Source organism: Apium graveolens, chromosome 3 (genome assembly GCF_009905375.1).
Source record: "Apium graveolens cultivar Ventura chromosome 3, ASM990537v1, whole genome shotgun sequence".
NCBI lineage: Eukaryota > Viridiplantae > Streptophyta > Magnoliopsida > Apiales > Apiaceae > Apium > Apium graveolens.
Genome location: NC_133649.1, coordinates 18,780,075 through 18,801,600, shown reverse-complemented (window position 1 = coordinate 18,801,600; position 21,526 = coordinate 18,780,075). Strand labels below are relative to the sequence as shown.

Below are 21,526 nucleotides of genomic sequence, written 5' to 3'. Positions count from 1 at the left end.
AAATTAGCTAAAAATATATTAATTTAATTAATTAACATCTAAAATATCATTAGCATTTATTAATTAATCACAAATCAATTTTAAATCTAGTAAACTTAGGGCTCATTTGTTAAATCTGAACAGAATTAAAATTTTTGAATGAGTAATAATCTGAACAGTAATGAATAAGATTGTTTGATAAAATTATTTAAATTTCTGAATGATGACATTAACCTGTTTGTGTTTGAGTGGTTGATAATGTTCAATAATTCTTTTTATTGAAAGTTGTATTAATTAAAATATATATAATTATAATATTCTTTTGATAAATTAAAATTTTATCATTTTGTAATAATTAGGCAACTTTAAAAACTAGACCGTAAATAAGTACAATCAATAATAATCTTAAGATAATAGAACATATTAAAAATAAAAATATTTTTTTAAATATATATATATATATATATTTTTTTTTTCAAGAGAGAACCCTTTTATACCTTGATTCTATTATAAAATTTCATCAAATTTATTCCTAACGTAGAATGATATTATATATTTAAATATAATAAAAAGTTTAACAATTGAAATTTGAAAAAAAATTGATTTTAAATTTGATTTTTGCAATAATTTTGGATAACTGTGATTTTATTGTGATTTTACTACAAAATCATTTTAAACAATTTCATCAAATTACAATAATTTTTAAATAAATAAATTGTGCAATTTATCATTAATTTGGTAATTAAAATTTATAACTATATATGATGAAAAATGAAATAAATTATGTATTTATATTTTTAAATAATAGTTCATCTCTATATAAAAAGTATTTCATGTATTGACATCCCCAATATAAATAAACTTCAAAGAAAGTTTATGCATTTTTCTATTTTAATTCAAATAATTATACATTTAATTATTTTTGATTCATTCATAAGTAATTTAAATTAAACTTTTATTTTCAAAATACAAAACATGAAATTTAAAAATTTACAAACTTTTTTAGTCACAAAATTCACTACATGTGTTTGTATACTAGGAGGACAAGAAGATTGCTTTTTAATAAAAGATGAATAACATTAAGTAAAATGACAAAATATAAAATTGCTACATGAGAATTGAAAGAAGGTGACATTAATATAATTTGACCGGTTCAGTGGAAATTTAGAAACTCACTCGTCCAGCCCTTGTTCAGAAGAAATCCAGTAGTTCAGATGCATAATATTTAAATCAAACAATCTGAACACGGAAAAAAAGAATGGTTCAGTTCATAATCACTCATTCACCTGTTAACAAATGGGGCCTTAAATTATAAAAGTAATAAAAATCATTATTTTATATTAAAGTAGTGAGTATTCACTGATTTAAATTTGGATCAATATTTGGATTACTCTTATTGGAGAATTTGGGGGTAATCCGCCTCAAATTTGTATATTTAGATCAGTGTTGGAGATGCCATTAGCAACAGGGTTTGACATGAACTTGACTGCAACTTGTCAGGCATAAGAAAAAACAAAAATGGCTGCCGCTGGATGTTATGGTGGCACCTACGGCTGCTCCAATAGCCTAGAAATAAGAAGGAAAATAGAAGAAAGCAGAAAAGAGAGTTTTGAGGCAATTTTCTCATATATCACTCTCAAAGCAAAATACACAATATATAGAAGAACTTCTACTGATCCTAAGTACTAGGAAACTAGTGGAAACGTGGGTATGCCCATGATTTCCTTTATTTTAGCAACAACCAAGACTACTTCAACCTAAGACTACTTCAACCTATTCAGACCACAACTAATAAATAAAATTCAAACTTCTTATTTGTAGCATGAACTCAAACTCTGCCACCCACGAAACCATAAATTAGGACACCTAACAATCCACCCCACTGGAAGACACCTTGTCCGCAAGGTGAAACTGTGGAAAAGTGCGAGTAAATCGCCATTTGTTTTCCCAGGTAGCGTCCTCAGGAGTCTGTCCCTCCCATTGCACTAGGATCTCCGTCTTAGGTCGATACTTCCCCTTTTGCACAACCCTTTCCTCCAATATATGTGCTGGCTGAAGTCCTAGCCCTGTCCGAATAGGCTCGCTAACAGGCAACGGAAACGGTGCTGGTTCAGGACCTTCATGCTTCCGTAAAAGACTCACGTGAAAAACGTCATGAACTAAAGAACCCTGAGGTAACTCCAGCCGGTACGCCACAGAACCCAACTTAGCCAGGATTTTGTAGGGACCAAAAAACCTGGGGCTTAACTTGGCCGAAGAACGTGTAACCACACTTGTCTGTTTGTACGGCTGCAACTTAACATAAACATAGTCTCCTATCTCAAATGCTAGCTCCCTTCGGTGACGATCAGCGAACTGTTTCATGCGGTTCTGGGCGTCCAAAAGATTAGTACGGAGAGTCTTCAACAACAATTCCCTGTCGTGGAGATAATCATCAACAGCTTGCACCTGAGTTGTACCCGGAATATACGGCAAAAGTCTGGGAGGTAAACGACCATATACCACCTGAAAAGGAGTGAGCTTAGTGGACGTATGGGTTGAAGTATTATAGCTGTATTCAGCCCAAGGTAACCAGTCGACCCATTTCTTTGGCCTGTCACACACAAAACAGCGCAAGTATTGTTCTAAAATCCGATTGACAACTTCAGTCTGTCCGTCCGATTGCGGGTGATAGCTCGAACTCATGCAAAGAACTGTACCCTGCAACTTAAAGAGAGCTTGCCAAAAGGAACTAATAAACACCTTGTCACGATCACTTACAATGGTTAGAGGAATACCATGTAAACGAACAATGTTTGAAATAAATTCCCGAGCGACACTGGAGGCTGTAAATGGGTGCCGAAGAGGAACAAAATGCGCATATTTAGAAAGACGGTCAACAACCACCATGATGACGGAATACCCGTTGGAGAGTGGCAAACCTTCCACAAAATCCATGCTAACATCCTCCCAAATCTGTTCCGGAACAGGAAGAGGCTGCAGCAGCCCAGCAGGCCGCATACTATCTGTTTTAGCTCGTTGGCAAGGCTGACATTCGCGAATGTACTGCTTCACATACTCCTTCATGCCCAACCACCAGAAATTTTGTTTCACCTTGGCAAGTGTTTTATGAAACCCAAAATGGCCTCCTTCAGTTGACGCGTGACACAGAGACATCACGATAGATAAAAGAGGGGACTTGGAGCTCAACAAAATAGCACCATCTTTAAACCAAACACCATCACGATTTACCAGGTTCCCTCGTATTGTGCGAGGAATAGTTGTAGACAGGTTGGAATAAAATGGATCAGTACAAACCTCAGTTTGAATGTCTGCCCAGATGGTAGAACAAGGGTGTGAAACTCCGAGGAATTGACACTCAGCCTGTCGCGAGAGTGCATCCGCGACTTGATTGAGACCCCCACTTTTATACTCAATTCGGTAATTAAACCCCAGCAGCTTATGTAACCATCTGGACTGAGGAGGAGTAGTGATTCGTTGTTCCAGCAAGTATTTGAGACTAACATGATCAGTTTTCACCACGAATGGCCGCCCAAGCAAATAGTGACGCCACTTGCGAACTGCCTTGACGATGGCTAACATTTCTTTCTCGTATGTGGACCAAGACAACATGGTTCCTTTTAGAGGGGCACTAAAATAGGCCAGTGGTCGCCCTCGTTGAGTCAGAACGGCCCCAATGCCCACCCCACTTGCATCACACTCTACTGTGAACGGGTGCGTCCAATCAGGTAAAGCTAGTGTCGGGGAAGTTGTCAAGGCCATCTTTAAAGTCTGGAACGCTGTCTCTGCTTGGTCATCCCAATTGAAAGGCCCGTGTCCTACTAATTTGTGCAGAGGAGCTGCAATACCTCCGAATCCCCGGATGAATTTCCGGTAATACCCAGCCAGCCCGAGGAACCCTCGAATCCCTTTGGCATTCGTTGGAGTCGGCCAAGAACGGACAGCCTGCACCTTCGTAGTTTCAACAGCTACACCTCCCGAAGAAATAACGTGACCAAGATAGTTAACTTGGGTCACTCCAAAACAACATTTTGAAAGCTTGGCAGAGAGATGATTAGCACATAATAAACTCAGAACCGTACGTAGATGATCAAGGTGCTCTGTCAAAGATTTTGAATAAATAAGAATATCATCAAAGAAGACCAAAATAAACTTACGTAGATGTGGCCGGAAGATGTCATTCATCAAACATTGAAAAGTAGTCGGGGCATTAGTTAGGCCGAAAGGCATAACAATGAACTCATAGTGACCATCATGCGTACGGAAGGCCGTCTTGGAAATGTCTGGCTCACTAACCCGAATTTGGTGATAGCCGGAACGGAGGTCGAGCTTGGAGAAAATAGTGGCACCATGTAATTCGTCGAGGAGTTCATCGATCATAGGAATGGGGTATTTATCCTTGACAGTTATATCGTTTAAGGACCTGTAGTCTACACAGAAGCGCCACGTGCCATCAGATTTTTTTACTAACAAGACCGGTGACGAAAATGGACTGTGGCTGGGGCGGATCAATCCCTTCTGTAGCAATTCCGCGACCTGTTTCTCAATTTCAGTCTTTTGTAAGTAAGGTTGTCGGTATGGTCTGGAGCTCACGGGTTTGGACCCAGGCATGAGAGGAATATGGTGATCATGGAAACGCTGAGGAGGCAACCCTTCTGGCTCGCGGAAGACCTGCTCAAATTCGGTTAATACATGCTGGACCTCTGGACAAGGGATAGAGTCATGAGGAGTTTCTGCTGCCATTGGAGAAATCTGAAGAAGTAAGGCAAACCCTTGCATTCCCATCAATTCGCTGGGTTTGAAGGCAGTCAGCTCCGTACCTTGCAACCCTTGCAACTTGTGTGTTGTACCACCTTGACGGAACCCCATTGTAAAATTCTGGAAATCGATCTCGACAGGGCCCAACGTCTTCAACCACTGAACTCCCAAGACAAGGGGACAAGCTGCAATAGGTAGAACAAAGAAATCTGTGGTGATCTTGTAACCCTGAATGAGAATTGTAAGACCCGTAACTCGTCCCACGCAAGACAACTTTTCTCGGTTAGCAACAACCACCTCTAACTTGGCCGTCGTGTCCACCAGTAGCCCAAAACGCTCCACCACTGACTGCTCGATAAAATTGTGGGTACTCCCCCCATCGATTAAAAGCACCACATTTTTGTTATTAAGCTTGCCAGGCAATCGTAAAGTTTGAGGCAGAAAAGAACCTGAAATGGCATGAAAAGATATCTCAGCATGGTCCTGGTCAGAAGGAACGTCCGTAACAGCTTCTCCTTGGTTGGTACTGTCTTCCACAGCCTCCACGTCGCTGATCATGAAGAACTGGGGTTTGCTGCATTTATGACCTGACATATATCGTTCATCGCAATAATAACACAACCCCTTTTCCCGACGCTCTTTGGCCTCAGCTCCTGATAAACGGCGGACTGGGTTAGGAGCCGGTAAAGCCAAACGTTGAGATGGCGCTGGGCCTAAAAGTCCCGCGGTAGTCGGTGTTGAAGATGGAGGTGTTGAAGATGGAGGTTGGAAACTAGGGACTCGAGTGAAAGGAGGAACCCGACGGTGCAACCCCATCTTCTCCTCAACCAGCCGAGCCAATCCCATTGCATCCACAATAGTACGTGGTTTCTTGAGCTTTACTTCCAAACGAATTTCTTCTTTCAGGCCCCCCACAAAACAACCCAGTAAGAACGACTCTGGTAGGTTCTCAATGCGATGCGACAGCCGTTCGAAAAACTCAATATAAGTCGCAACTGTAGTACTTTGTTTGAGCCTGTGTAAGGACTCCGAAGGGTTATCATACTCAGTTGGCCCAAATCGAAGCAACAATGCTTTGGTAAACTCTGCCCATGACATCGGTCCGCGTGTCTTCGCAAACCATTGGTGCCACTGTAAGGCTATACCGTCAAGATGGAACGAAGCCAAGCTGACGCGGTCACCCTCTGCTACATTCTGGAACGCGAAATACTGTTCAGCCTGGTAAATCCACCCCGTAGGATCATCACCACTAAATCTGGGAAAATAGAGTTTCAGGTACGGCTTAGTTTCCCTCCCAATAATGGTACCTTGGCCGGATCCCGAGGGTGAAGCGACATTCTTCTCCTTAATAGCCTGGACGTCAGTCACCAATTGTTGGAACATAGTAGTCAATTTTTCAAGCGTTTCATTAGTATTTTGCTGGAAAGTTTCGAAAGTTTGTTTGCGTGTCTCCATTGGATCAGGCCTGGCTCTGATACCACTGTTATGGTGGCACCTACGGCTGCTCCAATAGCCTAGAAATAAGAAGGAAAATAGAAGAAAGCAGAAAAGAGAGTTTTGGGGCAATTTTCTCATATATCACTCTCAAAGCAAAATACACAATATATAGAAGAACTTCTACTGATCCTAAGTACTAGGAAACTAGTGGAAACGTGGGTATGCCCATGATTTCCTTTATTTTAGCAACAACCAAGACTACTTCAACCTAAGACTACTTCAACCTATTCAGACCACAACTAATAAATAAAATTCAAACTTCTTATTTGTAGCATGAACTCAAACTCTGCCACCCACGAAACCATAAATTAGGACACCTAACACTGGATATCTCATAGTAGTGACAGTCACAGATTGAAAAATTGATCCTGACTGCATTTCTTGCTGATCACCCCGGTGTTGAGTAAAAACATTTAATGTATTCAAGAATCCCAATACAAACCACATTGTAATTTTTACCATAAACCAGAAAAACTGTTATATTAAAATTTTCTTATCAAACATAAATTGATGGGAAATGTTTACCTTGTTAAGGCATTTGAAAGTTATATAAGAATGTTGAAAGAAAGAAAAATGTATAACCCATCTAAGCCACACTGTGAAGAAATATATCAAAAGTTATTTTTTCTGGAGATTCATATGGGTTTTGCCGGTTCAATATTATCGGATTTGTGATTATGCGTATAGAAATCCTTACGGAGATGGTTGAACCAGATTTTATATTCTCCTATAATGGTTTATGTTCTCATAGATCTTAAACTAACATGGTTAAATTATGATAAGAGTCAAAAAATATCAGAGTATTAGTTTGGCCGATTTAAAATGTCTATAACCCTATCTGAACTTGGACTAGGATCACCGTTTACAAAGACTGATGTAAGTGACAATTAAGTTTGTTTAATAAATTTTGAGAGTTATTCGCATATCAAATATCTGTTCTTATCCATTTGGATGCAGATCTATGCTAATGTGGCCAAGAAAACTACTTGGCCTTCATTTTTAGTGGTCTCCGCACGTAGATGGTAATTACAAGTTAATTTCTTTAACATTTTTCGGCCGGCCATGTTTCAGATGTAGCGCGACTCCCTTCTTATCTACCAGACTGCTGAAAACTATTTTATTCGTCACTTGTTGCTTGTTTATACAATATTGACAAAGCCATCTTTGAATTATTTTACATGACAGCTTTGAAATTGCAGACTGTAATGACAGTATAGTTATTAGATATATAAGCACCAGCAAGGCCGCGACAACAATACTAGTTCTATGATAATAACTTGATGTTACTTACAGTTCATTAAGATTTGAACACAATGCAGTGTTGTTTTATCACTTATTTTTAATTGATAAGATAGCACCTGTTGTTCAACAATGGAGGACTGGAGACCTCTCCGGTATTCATTCTTAAAGACACTTTATCTGCCTAGATAATAAACTATAGCAAGCATAGAACTGATTTATCATCTGAAATTGAAAATTTATTTATGTGGATCAGTACTTAAACTTCTGCTATCAATCTTTGCAATATAATGTTATAACTCCGAGATTTGTCAGAACACGTACTTATTTGTAAGCATATAAGTCTAATTATTGAAAAAAAAGAACTTCTGCTATCAATCTTTGTAATATAATGTGGCAGTTAAACTGGAAACAGGGCTGGTGGAGATACAATTGACTTGTGGTAAAGTTGCACATGGTTCTCAACTCTACCATTCAGTTTATTTGTGATTAATGATAAAAGGCTAAAAGGCTAAAAGCCTTACAGAAGCGTTACAAAACAAGTTATTGACAGAGGCAAAGCTTCATTCTTCAGGATATTGAAAAATCTTAAAAGCCGAATTAACAATCCCGAATCCCCCATCAACAAAAAGATTTTGGCCACTCACATACTTTGCTTCATCGCTGGCGAGAAAAAGAGCTGCATTGGCTACATCCTCGGTCCGGAGAGTAACGCCCTTCAAATTGGCTAATGAATTCATCACACCTTCAAGCATTTCATTATCTTCAATCCCAACGAAGCTCTTGGCTAGAGGAGTTGCCATTGCATATGGCGACAAACAATTGACCCTTATGCCAAATTGTCCAAGCTCAACAGCCACGTTTTTGGTTAGTCCTAACACAGCATGCTTTGAGGCGCAATAAGCATGTGATGCCGCACCACCAATATTAGAGCTTAAGCTAGACGTCGAAAGTATGCAGCCACTTCGAGCTGGAACCATAACTCGAGCCGCATGTTTCATACCCAAAAAAACACCCGTCACATTGATGGCTATTACACGCTCAAAGTCAGACTTTAGGTTGTCCAGAATTCGAGGTTTGTTAGGATCAGAGATGCCAGCGTTGTTGAACATGATATCAAGTTTTCCATAGGTTGAAATTGTTTTGTCGACGGCATCTTTTATATGGTCTTCATTGGTAACATCACAGTGGACATAAATAGAGTTAGATTTTCCTAATGATTCCACAACTGTGTGCCCAAGTTCGTCTTGAATGTCTGCAATAACAACCTTAGCTCCGTGTTGGACGAAGATCCTTGCAGTGCATTCCCCTATGCCACTGGATCCTCCGGTAATCAGAGCAACCTTTCCCTCCAACCTATATATCCAAAAGGTAAAAAAAACCATGCCTTCTGTGATGAAGTTGAATTTTTTTTTGTTTTTTTTTAATGTAAAAGCAGTGAATAGTTGTAAAGTTCATAAATTAGGAGTTGAAATAAACCTCAGAGTTTGTACTCACCTTCTTGTAATTGGTGTTGCAAGTGAATCTGTATTCGCCATTGCTCCGGGGATAGACGCTGAGAAAAAGAAGAGTGAGTCTGATTTAATATGACAAAGGAACTAGAAGACAACAATATTTATACCCAACGAAAATTAAAATTACTAGATCACTGTTAAGATTAATTAAGCATACTGACAAAAAAGGATCAATCATATGGTAGGTGAATACGATGCTTTAGCAGCGGGTTGCCAGATATTTTATTCTGTCTAATGTTAATACAATCATCATCATTTATCAAGATTAGTATACTAAGCACAATAGATTAAACAACACAGGGCTGCATTCATCATTCAGATTCCCTCGTATTATAAAGTCTAAAGTTTGTGCGACCAATGACAATGAATTAACATTTTCAGAGATTTTAATCGTAATATAATGTCGCAGAACCAATAATTTTAGCTCCCTGTTGATCTATTTACTTGTTTAGAGGGAGAGCGATTAAATTCTGTTTGTCCTTAGATTAAGGTTATTCGAAACATTAGCTCATTTGATGGATACTGATCTTACTTGAGCTCACAGCATTTCATTATTTTCTTCAAATGTAAACTAAGTATTGACCTTTTGATAGCATCACAAACAAATAGCCTAGTATTGACAATGTCTGTATGTTTTCTAAGCGAAATTATGAAAAGTTAGTATTGACTAGATATCATGACGAAGCAAGTTGAAGATAAGGAGAGGGAAAAAGTAGTTATGTCAATTTTATAAACTGTTGAAGCTGATGACCAAACTCTACAACACAAAAATAATATATTATTAAATTATTTGATTTGAACTATTTAACTAAACAGCATTCTATGTTTACTGTTCAAACAAACAATAAGAGCTGATCCTATTATAAGGATGTAGTTCAGCCCTCACATTAGGCCCCGGCCATAAGGACTGAACCGGAGGCTTTTTAACTTAATAAAACATTTGTATTGTTATTAAATTACCAGCAGCGAAGGTTGTTGGTTGTATATGAATTTATAATAATAAGTGTTATCAGCTTATGATTCGAAAGATATAAATCTATGCTAGCTGTCGAAGATTGAACTATGGCGATGATGATTATAAAAACCTTCGAACCTGGGGCTAAAATGACATAACTCTGCTGGCAGTGACTGCAACATATTTTTTTTTCTACCAGGAAAAAAAGTTTTTGAACCATGGAATTAGCACCAACATGTCAGGATGAACATATGAAGTAATCCTCAGGATGATTACTATGTAGTACTTTTAGTTTTTATATAGTACTCTCCCTTTTTCTGAGATATTTACATCAATTTAATTGTTGCAAATCATTCAGGCGGACATGAACGACATAAATTGCAGCGTTGTTTAGTCACTTCACTAATCTTTGTCCACTAATCATAGAAACTTAACTATGTTGACATAACTTTATTAATTATAAAAATATATGAAAAAAGACACTTATTATTCATTCAAAAACAAAAATACACGGCAGAGAGGTTACGGGAACACAAGGGCTGGAGGTAATAATGTTCAACTCACTTCTGGTTTAACAGTTTATTGTGACAGATCATAAGCTTAACCGTAGTTTTTGTAATGAGTTGTAATTGAGACAGATCTGCAGAATACTAAACCATCTTCAAAGGTGAACAAACATTCCCCAATGCCCCATCAATAAAAAGGTTTTGACCACTTATGTACTTGGCCTCATCACTTGCAAGATAAAGTGCTGCATTGGCTACATCTTCAGTCCGGAGGGTTACGCCCTTCAAATTAGCGAATGAGTTCAAAAAAGCTTCAAACTCTTCATCCTTTTCGACGCCTAGAGTATTCTTTCCGAAAGGAGTTGCAACTCCAGAAGGAGACAAACAATTGACTCGTATTCCAAATTGTCCAAGCTCAACCGCCATGTTTTTGGTGAGTCCTAATATAGCATGCTTTGAGGCAGTGTAAGCATGTGATGCTTGACCAGCGCGCTCAGAGCAAAGGCTACAGGTTGAAATTATGCACCCACTTTTTGCTGGAACCATAACTCGAGCTGCATGTTTCATGCCTAGAAATCCACCTATCACATTGACAGCAAAAACACGCTCAAAATCGGACTTGAGGTTGTCAAGAATTCGAGGTTTTCCAGGATCGATGATGCCAGCATTGTTGTACATGATATCCAGTTTACCATAAGTTGAAATTGCTTTATCAACAGCATCTTTTACATGGTCTTCATTTGAAACATCACAATGGACATAAATAGAGTTCGATTTTCCCAATGCTTCCACAACTATATGCCCTAGTTCATCTTGAATGTCTGCAATAACAACCTTAGCTCCGTGTTGGACAAAGATCCTTGCACTGTGTTCACCAATGCCACTAGCGCCTCCTGTAATCAGCGCAACCTTACCCTCTAACCTATATATATCAAAATATTGTTAGACTTTACCATTATAGCAGCGACTTTGTGAAAATTTTAAGTCTAAAGTCAATAACGTAGGTTGTGAAATTAAACCTCACAACTTGTACTAACCTTCTTGTGGTTGCTGTTGCAAGTAAATCAGTGCTCGCCATTTTTACAGAGATAAATTGCGTCGGATGAAATTCAAGTAAATTATAGATATTTATTATGACAAAGGAGCTGGAGGGAAATAATACATTTAGTTTACCAAACTAAAAACTAAAAATGCTTTGTTGCTCTAGTCTGGATATATAAATTTAAGCAGGCAGAGAGTGTCACATTTGCCGTCCTAGTTCTCAGCATCTAAATTCAAAAACGGATTTATTGTTTAGGCCAAGAAGATGCTTCAATTCACAAATGATACGTTTAAGCAAGAAGATGTATGATTGTAACGCCAGTAGATCATTATTTAAGGACACACGACAAATGATGATAATAGATTAGTATTAATCAAACCAAACCGGACATATCTACTAAAATTCTGCTCAAAGAGCAGGTCTTGTTAGAGTAAGATGTACGCAGAGGTTACCTATGAAAGAGTAGAGAGTCTGTTAACCTACAGACCCCGATCTCGAACAATAGACTGAGTATTTGATCAAATTAAGTGCCAGCACTATTGAAAGCACAGTTTATCCTCCAGGAGCGCTAGTATTGCATAGTTTCTGAAGTTTGCCAATTTCTTAACAATTTGCTACGCCATTTCTTATTAATATAATTTTTCCTGATGACGAATTGAAGAGTTTTTCGTGCCATAAGTTAGCTCGAATATATACCCACTTTTTTGCCCTTCAACATTTTGATTGAAGTGATTTATTTATTTTTTGGTGTGTGGTGATTATGAAGTACGGGGGCCAGGGGCTCGTGCGTAATCTTGTCTACTGGATACTGGATTTAAATAAGCAAACTGGATACTGTAACTCCAGCCGCATGCTGTATGTCTGGAAAAACGCCGGTCACAGTAATGCTGAGAACAGGGCGGTTCTTCTAATAGGCAAGTAAGGAAATTGGCTAAAGCCTTCAATTTTATACTGCCTCAAATTTTATAATACTGTTACATGTTGTAAAAATTTAAATATTTTAGTGTGTGATTTACGTATTTGAAAACAAACAACTTTTGATATTATATACTCTGTTTAGTCTTTTATTGTAGTAGATAATTATCAAGGAAAAAGTGCAGACCTCAAGAAGGATTCTGATTAAGGAGCGTACTTTAGTTGAGGCTGGTTTGTGAGGAATAAAGAATACAGAAAAAGGGAATTTGTTTGAAGATGCTCTGTTTAACAACAATGGACTTGGGCCGGAAGAGACATGGAATCCAAATAAGGCGACAAACAATTGACTCAGTATTCCACATTGTCTAAGCTCAATCGCCTGGTTTTTGGTTAGTCCTAATAACATCCTTTGAGGCAGTGTAAGCATATGGGGCTGCACCAGCACGACCATAGCATAGGCTCCAGCTGGAACCATAACTCGAGCTGCATGTTTCATGCCTAGAAAAGCACCAGGTACATTGATGGCAAAGAAATGCTCGAGATCAGACTTGATGTTGTCAAAAAATTGAGGTTTGCTAGGATCGAAGGTGCTAGCATTCTTAAACATGATATCGAATTTTCCATAAGTTGCAATTCTTTTGTCCATGGCATCTTTAAATGATCTTCATTTGTAACATCACAGTGGACATAAACAGAATTTGACTTTCCTAATTCCTAAACAACTGTGTGATTGTGCCCACGTTCATCCTGAATGTCTGCAATAACAACCTTAGCTCCGTGCTGGACAAAGAACCTCAAGCAACAATATGTATATGTTAACTATTATTTGCTCAAATTTAAATACTAGAACAAGCTAACAGCACAAAGCACAGTTCATCCTCCAGGAGTGCTGAAGTTTGTGCAGTAGACCGATTCTTTAGCAATTTGCCCAGTCATTACTTAACTAGAAGATATATAGACAAATTAAATCAGATGAATATGAGGTTATATTCAGTTCTTTGTTCTGCTATACTCCATTTCATCCCATTTCTTATAAAAAGTTTTGGGATTCGAAAATGTAATTCAATAAATTTCTAAAGTTTGTTATTTTATTTTAGAGTCTGACAGCAGCGGAGTTCCCTACTAATTCTATACTAGTATTTTCCAACCAGTCTCCCTCTTCTCCATACATCTCCATTCATAAAATATCATATAAATGTTTTGATGCTCACAATTGAACATCTTTATTCTCCCATGTCACATTCCAATTCCAAGAACCCATTTTCCTAGTTTAGTAACTCAATAAATTTGAAATTATTTTAGCATGAAGAAACAATTTTCTTGTCAGTGGAATCAGAACTCTATAAAAATGAAGGCCATTTTCTTTCATTTTACTGATTTTGTTAGGAGTTAGCAAAACAAAAAATTGTTCCTAAATATTCGTGGGAGTTGAAAGACTGAAACCTAGAGACTGAAAATTTTCTAACCTTTCCCTAGGCCTGTTACTGTCTATGCAAATTATCTAGCAAAAAGTGTGATCTCTGAAACAGAGAAGAACAAAGTGGGAAATGCAGAGGCATAAGGATTTGATTCAAGAATCACGTAAAATTAGAAATTGCTTATCAACTTCTTCAACCTCATCACAAGTTTTAAATTACAGGTATAAGCGGGGTATTGTGGTGGGCACGACTCGAGGGAGAGTGAGGTCAAGATCCAGCATGCAGGTGTCAGCAAGGAAACTGGCGGCAAACTTTTGGAAAATGAATGAAATGCCGTTGTCGGAAGTGATGGAAGAGAAGAAGTTTATACAGAGGGGTGAAAATTTGAGCATGGTGCTTCCGGCTTCAGTTTCTCATTTGTCTGATCATGCTCCACGTGGTTCTGTTTCTCAGGTAAGTCTATTCTTTTTTGTTGTGCAACAATCTAGCAGAATTAAAATTAAGTATATTATAGTAAATTGCATTTCAGCACGGATTATATTTGATTGATTATGTTCATTACAGAAATTTGTTGAAAGCTACAGTTTGTATTGACTATGCAAGTAACTATTTTCTTTTATAACATATCTGGAATCTGAATCACTATGTAAGGGTGGTAATCTAACCCGACCCTTGTTGGATTTAGATATGAAAAATGTAGCAACAGATGTAATGAGAAATGAGCCTTATCCCTACTCAGAAAAATGTTGCTTAGATCCAGGAGAGGAGAGAGGGGTAGGATGTACTACGCAGCCTTACCCAGCATACTCAAGAGATTAACGTTTTGTTCATCTTGTGTGTGTTCCGTGAAGATAGTTATAGCAGTTTTTTAAGATAATGACTATTAAACATGTTGTAGAGAATGGATAGGTTCATATCTAGTTGTCATCAGAGGACACCTTCAGTGTCACTGGAAGATAAACATTTAGGACCAACTATTAGGGCAGTGGATCAGCATAGCAGTGCAAGTTTGATGAAGGTGATGAATTAAACAACTTACATATTATATCTGCTGTTTCATCTCCTTGCCTCTTTGTTAACTACTTATTTGAAGTTTACTATCTGTTTATCTGTACTGCAGACTGAAGTCAGTTATCGAGCCCGAACTCCAAGGGAGCCCATAATTGGAGTCGGGACTCGTCTAAAGGATCTTAGTAATGCTATAGTGACTTCCAAAGAACTGCTGAAAATTATTGATCGCATTTTGGCTCATAACGGCCAACGTGCATCGAGCATGTCCCTTGTCTCAGCATTGCATTCTGAGCTTGAGAGGGCTAGTCTGCAGGTAAATCAACTTATTAAAGAACAAATATCCTATCAAGGAGAGATGAGTTACCTTGTAAAATGTTTAGCTGAGGAAAGAGCCTCATGTGATAACAAGCAACAACAAGCAGTTAAGGTTGCTATTGAGTCAATTGCTGGTGAACTTAAAGTGGAGAGGAAGGCAAGGTGCCAATATGAGATCTTGAACAATAAGCTTGAAAGGCAATTGACTAAAACAAAAATTGCATTCACTAACACAACGAAAGAACTAGAAAGCGAGAAGAAAGCAAGACAGAGAGTGGAGCAAGCATGCCATGAATTAGCTTCAGATATTGGTCAAAAGGAGTTAGAAAGGGATCACATGATTTTACAACTATCTAGAAAGTCAAGAGGGAAGAAGGTACAGAGAAAACTGTCCGAGTGTAAGGTCCAGGTCGACGAGAAAAATGGGGTTGTGGAAAAGCTGATGAATCAACTTGAAGCATTCTTTAAATCCAAAAAATCTGGGAAAACAAGTTGTGACAAGTTTACGACATGCTCTAGTAGAACTAATTTTAGGTCTACTAAGAATGAAGAAAAAGATTATGGTGAAGTAGGTGAGAGTTCTGCAGAAAGTGATCTTCATTCCATAGAATTGAGCATGGACAACAAAAGAGGGAGTTTCAAGTGGACTCATGCCTCTACAGCTGCTAGGGACATTTTATTAACTGATGATGAAATGATAGCAAAGAAGTACATATCAGAAGTAGTTCCAAGAAGTAGTAGTTATATTCAGGGGAGCATATCAGATGGATTTCAACGTGGTATCCATACTCGGAACACTCCGATCCCAGTTAAGGTCCTACAACAGGAGAGACTTTATGGGCTTGACAAAAAAACTCAAATAAAAAGTGACAAGTGTGAATTGCTGAGACAGGAATTGGTAAAGGACCTTAAGGATAAAATATTGTCTAGTTCTAGCTTAGAATCAGGTGGTGAATTTACTAGTCCCATTCAGGAATGGGCGCACCCACTACATTCACCATTTTTTGGTCATGGAGTTGAAGAGAGAACTTACTCAATGCAGAGGCTTAGTACAAAGTCGAGGCTGGGGGTATCGGAGCAGAAAGGCAGAAACAAAGAAGAATCAGAAGGTAGTCATTATGTTGAATGATTTTCAAACCTTGAACATCCAGATGAACATAAATTCATGACTAATGTAGTCCCGGAATGACCCAAGAGTGCTTACAAAAATGAGGAACTAACATCTTCTTAATTTCGTTATGACCTTCATGACATTGACGTTTGCTGCATGTTAAGACATTCATGGTTAACTGATTTCGTAGAAATCTCATAAAAAGAAGCGAATCCACTCTTGAATCTGTACAAATATAATGCTTACTAGTATCTAATAGAAACTATGCTTGTGCTATAAGTATAATCCAGAGTCCAGACAAGTTATTTAAACTTTTTTTTTTTGAGTTATTTAAACTTAACAAGCTAGCATTGTGCATCATTCTTTAACTTGCAGAACTGAAGTAAATTCACAACTCAGGAGAGTCTCCTGTGAAACACTAGATAACTAACCAAGATCTTCAAAAATTTTGCTGTAAAATTTTACTGCAACGCAAAACTCGAATACGTATTCATTTTCTCATTCAGTTCCTTTGGACTTTGAATCCGATCTTCTAAAAGATTTTATGAACAGACAAGAAAGAGTAATATATATTACAATCTACTTGTAATCCTTTCAGCTTTTGTTATTACTTAATTGATGGGCTGTAGGATAGAAAGACAAAAAAATTGAAGGCAATCTTTGATCCAATAAACCCGTTACATTATATGTATACTACACTAAATAAAACTTGTTTCCATCGAAGTTTAGCTGGCACAGTATAACCCACATGCTTTTGGAAGCAATCGGACTAATAATATAAACCAAGACTCTCTTCGATCTAATCAAACGGAGTCCACGAATAATTGAGATTGACAACAAAGTTGATAATTTATTGAATGTTCCAAAATTTGAATAAACAAGGACCCCAAATTTGGTGGACAAGTGCAAAAACAAGGCACGCCATGAAAGCGATATTTTAACTAATGGGAATACATCAAGAACAAACAATGAAAGATTACTTAAAATTGCAGTCGACTCGATTTGTTTCTCACATAACATCTTTAGCTTTTATGGATATCCTCTAGTTTTGGTAACAAATTAACAATTGATTGATGTAATTGATCATTACCAAAAAGAAACAAAAGTCTCATAGTAGACTAATGACATTTAAAGTAGAGTACCTTTTACTAAAATCTTTAATCATAAAATTGAGATTCTTCTGGACATGGATGTAGTCCACCACCAACACCATAAAGTCCAACAGGGCATCAAAAAGTTTGTCATATCATCAGCTTATAACTTTCTCAGTGTCTCATTACCTTGTTAATAAGTTGGTCACTTTTTGAAGATTCCCTCCTATTATCTCCTCTGGTGTTTTTGTTACCAATTGTATACTCAAAAGTAGAGGTAGCAAAATGAGGGTCTTAACATTCTCATGTGATTTAATCTTCCTTCTTCTGTTTTCTGCTAGTTGTGTTTCATATGCAGCTCATAGATTTCCTGGTTCAGTCTTTCAGCCTGAGAAAATATCTTCCTCTATGGTATCAAAACCCGAAAATGAGTTATATAAGACTAAGTATTTCACCCAAATACTTGATCACTTTAATTATAATCCACAGAGTTACCATAAATTTCAACAGAGATATTTGATCAATGATACTTACTGGGGTGGAGCCAAGAAGAATGCTCCAATCTTTGTTTACACAGGAAATGAAGGCGATATCAAATGGTTTACTCAAAACACTGGCTTTATGTTTGATATCGCTCCACATTTCAAAGCTCTTCTAGTTTTCATTGAGGTTGGTAATAGTAGATTAATCCAATGTAGAAGTAGATTAGTGGTAGCTCTCTGTCTTTAACAATGTGTACATTTACAGCATAGGTTTTATGGGAAATCTATTCCTTATGGAGGTGATAAAGAAGTGGCTTATGCAAATTCAAGTACACTTGGATATCTAAGTTCAACACAGGCATTGGCTGATTATGCCACAGTAATCATTGATCTCAAAAAGAATTTGACTGCAACTGACTCTCCTGTAGTCGTGTTTGGAGGTTCCTACGGAGGAAGTATGTTCATAAACCTTTGTTAACTCGTGAAAGAAGAAGGCATCACACACTATCTATAAATGATTATCTGCACTTATTTTGTTGAGAGTTTCTTCAACTTAAAAATAGTAGACATAGAACTATTTAAATTATTAATCATTGCGCCTAGTGAAGTAATTTGTAAGTGAAGTAATATGTGGAATTAAGTGATATTTTCGGGTTATAAATTGCAGTGCTGGCGGCATGGTTTAGGCTGAAGTACCCACATGTAGCAATTGGAGCTCTGGCATCTTCAGCACCAATCCTAAATTTTGAAAATATAACTTCACCATATAGCTTTTACAACATTATCACCAAAGACTTCAGGGTAAGTTACTTTTAGTTATTCATGAGATTCTGTTTCTGCAGATACTTTTATGGAATAAAAAGAACAAGGCAGAGTTGTATTGGTACTAGATGAGGTTTAAGATAAGGTGCAAGTGGGGGATGGACACAGACATGCACCATTAACTGATGATATGCTACTGTATACCACATTGCTAGAGGCCAACAAACTTGTTAATCTGACAGCCATGCATATGCTGCTAGTTTATGAATTAATTCTTATAAAGATTCTAGCTACTGTTACTTTTTTAGTTTGATGTCACTGTATTATTGAACATAAGATAACATTGGAAAGTAAATAAACAGAGTCAGAGCGAAAACTGTTACCAAGTGATCAAAGGGTCCTGGCAAAAAATTGAAGACACCGCTAAGCAGCATGGAGGACTCAACTTGCTTCAGAAATCATTTCATATATGCAAGTAAATAAATCATTTTCCCACAGTTCTGTAAATATAGTACATAATTCTTCTCATGTACATGATTCATTATGCACACAGACAACATTCTGATATTAGTACATAATCAATTTTGGATCCAGGAATGCTATCAGTGCTAATCTTCTCAGTAATTGGCTTAGTACAGCGTTCATTTACACGGGAATGACAGACTATCCAACTCCTTCCAATTTCCTTAATCCCATGCCAGCTTATCCAGTCAAACAGGTATATTTTTTGCCAAAACCAACTACAGCTACTAGCTATAGCTACTGTTTCTTGCTTACATACAAAACTCTCATACTGAACAAAATACTACTACTACATATTCCTGTTACCATAAACGAAAACCTGAAGACATGCATAACGTTATCTCAATCTTCATACTAATTAGTCGTGCTTCCTTTTGCTTCACCTTGTGGCGGAGCTAGTTTAGGCTAAACCTAAACTTAGACGAATTTTATGTCAAACATTGGCGGATCCATATAAAAAATGAACTTTTTTCAAGTAGGGGCACTTGATGAAATATACATATTTTTACGTTAATTATTAAAAAAAAAATAAGTTTAAAAAAAAAATCTTTGGGGCACGTATCCCATGAACATTTCAGATCATTTTAAATTCTGGTTCGTCACTGCTACACAATATTAAATTCTGCCGATATGTATAACAAAATGTTCAATTCACCCAGCACCCAAGTGTACTTGAATTAAGAATGGAGTGGGGTTGTTTGTCTTATGATGTGTAGATGTGCAAAGCAATAGATAATCCGGAGCATGGGAAAGACACTTTCGCAAAGTTATATGCTGCTGCTAATATCTACTACAACTACACTGGACATGCCAAATGTTTCGATCTTGATGATCATTCTGATCCTCACGGCCTCGATGAATGGAGCTGGCAGGTACTACTCTATAATCTCAACTTGTACAAATGTTTCCCAGTTCAGAAAAACGATTGATGATCAGTTTGCAACAAGTTTATGCTCAACATGTTCATGTTATTCTCAACTCATTAACACAACAAACGACCGCTAATCGAGTTGGTAAATTAAATTAATTGCATAAAATACGATCTTTACATTTGATTGTGTATACAACTGAAAATGGAGAAATGCTGTGTGTAAAAATTATTTATAGGCTTGCACAGAGATGGTAATGCCAACAGATGGGAGCAATGAGGAGAGCATGTTTCCAGTGAGCGAACCGAGCTACAAAGATTGGGCCGAATCCTGCCACGACTATTATAACGTTTGGCCCAGACCCAATTGGATCACCACCGAGTTTGGAGGCCATGTATTTCTCTTCTCTTTTTTCCATTCTTTTTCTTACCAAGCATCATCTCCTTGCCAAAAGTAATAATGAAAAGCATATTCTTTTTTAAAAATGCTGCTTAAAATTCAGCAATAAAAACAGACAAAGCTACTTAAATATAAAGTGTGGATCCTAATTTATCCTTTTTACTTTGTTACGCAGGATATCAAAAATGTCCTGAAGCGATTTGGGAGCAATATTATATTTTTCAATGGATTAAGAGATCCTTGGAGCGGGGGAGGGTAACAATTTATATACTATTCTAATTTGCAAATCTGAATTATTCATAAATTAAATAAGATTAATATACTTTTTAATTTAAGTAAAAAAATTAATTTAGTTAAAGTTGTAAGATGAATAACATTGATACATTACGGTTATTACATTTTTAATGTTATTTTATTGGGTGCAGGGTACTAGAGGATATCTCCAAATCCATAATCGCTATAGTCGCAAAAGAAGGTCAGATTGGCTAAAAGATATAAGGAGGATAGGAATTTGAATTTATTAATCTTACATTTTTAAAAATTCTTCCCCCACTCACATATATAATATAAATGCAGGTGCTCACCATGTAGACCTGAGGTATGCAACAAGAGAAGATCCAGAATGGCTAAAAGATATAAGGAGCAGAGAAATTAGAATTATTACACAGTGGCTCTCCCAGTATTACACAAGCTTGCTCCATCTTTCTCGCTAGATTTTATTATATATAAAAATATCACTAAATTTATTATACATATAGCACTCACTTTCATGCCTTTAAATCAATAATAACGTGATAAGAATATCATGAATAACTTGACAAGATTAGAGTTTTAAATAAATGTTTAAACTTTAATAAACTTTAATTTTAAGCAGATGTCATTATTCTGCAAAATTTTAAAGATAAATGTTAAAATAGTGATCTCTTGCAATTTAAAAATTATGAAACAAAAAGTGCCCAACAGATTTCATAAATTTTATTCATTAAAATAAACAACTACTCACCAAAATATCCTTTGTCTCTAATTATATTTGGATTTTGGCTTTGTGCTACTTGAATAACAATAATTTCATTTCATTTATGACAATTGGGAGGATATGGGCCTCCTCAAATATGGATCAATACGGGACCAGTGGACCACT

General features: G+C 37.0%; 3 protein-coding genes across 3 annotated transcripts; 1 reads left to right on the top strand and 2 right to left on the bottom strand.

Annotated features, from left to right (window-relative positions):
* Window positions 1-7,814: 7,814 nt before the first annotated feature.
* On the bottom strand, window positions 7,815-9,091 carry LOC141711878 (secoisolariciresinol dehydrogenase-like). Its single transcript, XM_074514577.1, has 2 exons — window positions 8,971-9,091; window positions 7,815-8,829 (listed from the first exon to the last, which is right to left on the bottom strand). Exons 1-2 carry the CDS (start codon window positions 9,009-9,011, stop codon window positions 8,037-8,039), a joined length of 834 nt encoding a protein of 277 aa, XP_074370678.1. The 5' UTR covers window positions 9,012-9,091; the 3' UTR covers window positions 7,815-8,036.
* A 1,366-nt stretch (window positions 9,092-10,457) lies between these two features.
* LOC141713948 (secoisolariciresinol dehydrogenase-like) lies at window positions 10,458-13,051 on the bottom strand. Its single transcript, XM_074517506.1, has 3 exons — window positions 12,747-13,051; window positions 11,486-11,593; window positions 10,458-11,370 (listed from the first exon to the last, which is right to left on the bottom strand). Exons 1-3 carry the CDS (start codon window positions 13,049-13,051, stop codon window positions 10,593-10,595), a joined length of 1,191 nt encoding a protein of 396 aa, XP_074373607.1. The 3' UTR covers window positions 10,458-10,592.
* A 4,350-nt stretch (window positions 13,052-17,401) lies between these two features.
* Window positions 17,402-21,136, top strand: LOC141711877 (uncharacterized). The gene is made up of 10 exons (XM_074514576.1): window positions 17,402-18,020; window positions 18,099-18,288; window positions 18,501-18,634; window positions 18,958-19,070; window positions 19,190-19,313; window positions 19,834-19,989; window positions 20,225-20,380; window positions 20,561-20,640; window positions 20,811-20,860; window positions 20,962-21,136. The coding sequence occupies exons 1-10, from the start codon at window positions 17,637-17,639 to the stop codon at window positions 21,096-21,098; spliced, it is 1,524 nt and encodes a 507-aa protein (XP_074370677.1). The 5' UTR covers window positions 17,402-17,636; the 3' UTR covers window positions 21,099-21,136.
* The last annotated feature ends 390 nt before the right edge of the window (window positions 21,137-21,526 follow it).

Excerpts from the sequence above, each read along its gene's own strand:
- LOC141711877 (XM_074514576.1), top strand. The coding sequence starts at position 17,637 with ATGAGGGTCTTAACATTCTCATGTGATTTAATCTTCCTTCTTCTGTTT. Across the intron at positions 18,635-18,957 it reads TTATCACCAAAGACTTCAGG|AGTCAGAGCGAAAACTGTTA; the intron begins GTAAGTTACTTT and ends GTAAATAAACAG. Across the intron at positions 20,861-20,961 it reads CGCTATAGTCGCAAAAGAAG|GTGCTCACCATGTAGACCTG; the intron begins GTCAGATTGGCT and ends ATATAAATGCAG.
- LOC141711878 (XM_074514577.1), bottom strand. The coding sequence starts at position 9,011 with ATGGCGAATACAGATTCACTTGCAACACCAATTACAAGAAG. Across the intron at positions 8,830-8,970 it reads GCAACACCAATTACAAGAAG|GTTGGAGGGAAAGGTTGCTC; the intron begins GTGAGTACAAAC and ends TTGGATATATAG.
- LOC141713948 (XM_074517506.1), bottom strand. The coding sequence starts at position 13,051 with ATGGACAAAAGAATTGCAACTTATGGAAAATTCGATATCATGTTTAAG. Across the intron at positions 11,594-12,746 it reads TGTGGAATACTGAGTCAATT|CTCCTTTGTCATAATAAATA; the intron begins GTTTGTCGCCTT and ends ATTTCCCTCCAG. Across the intron at positions 11,371-11,485 it reads GCAACAGCAACCACAAGAAG|GTTAGAGGGTAAGGTTGCGC; the intron begins GTTAGTACAAGT and ends TGATATATATAG.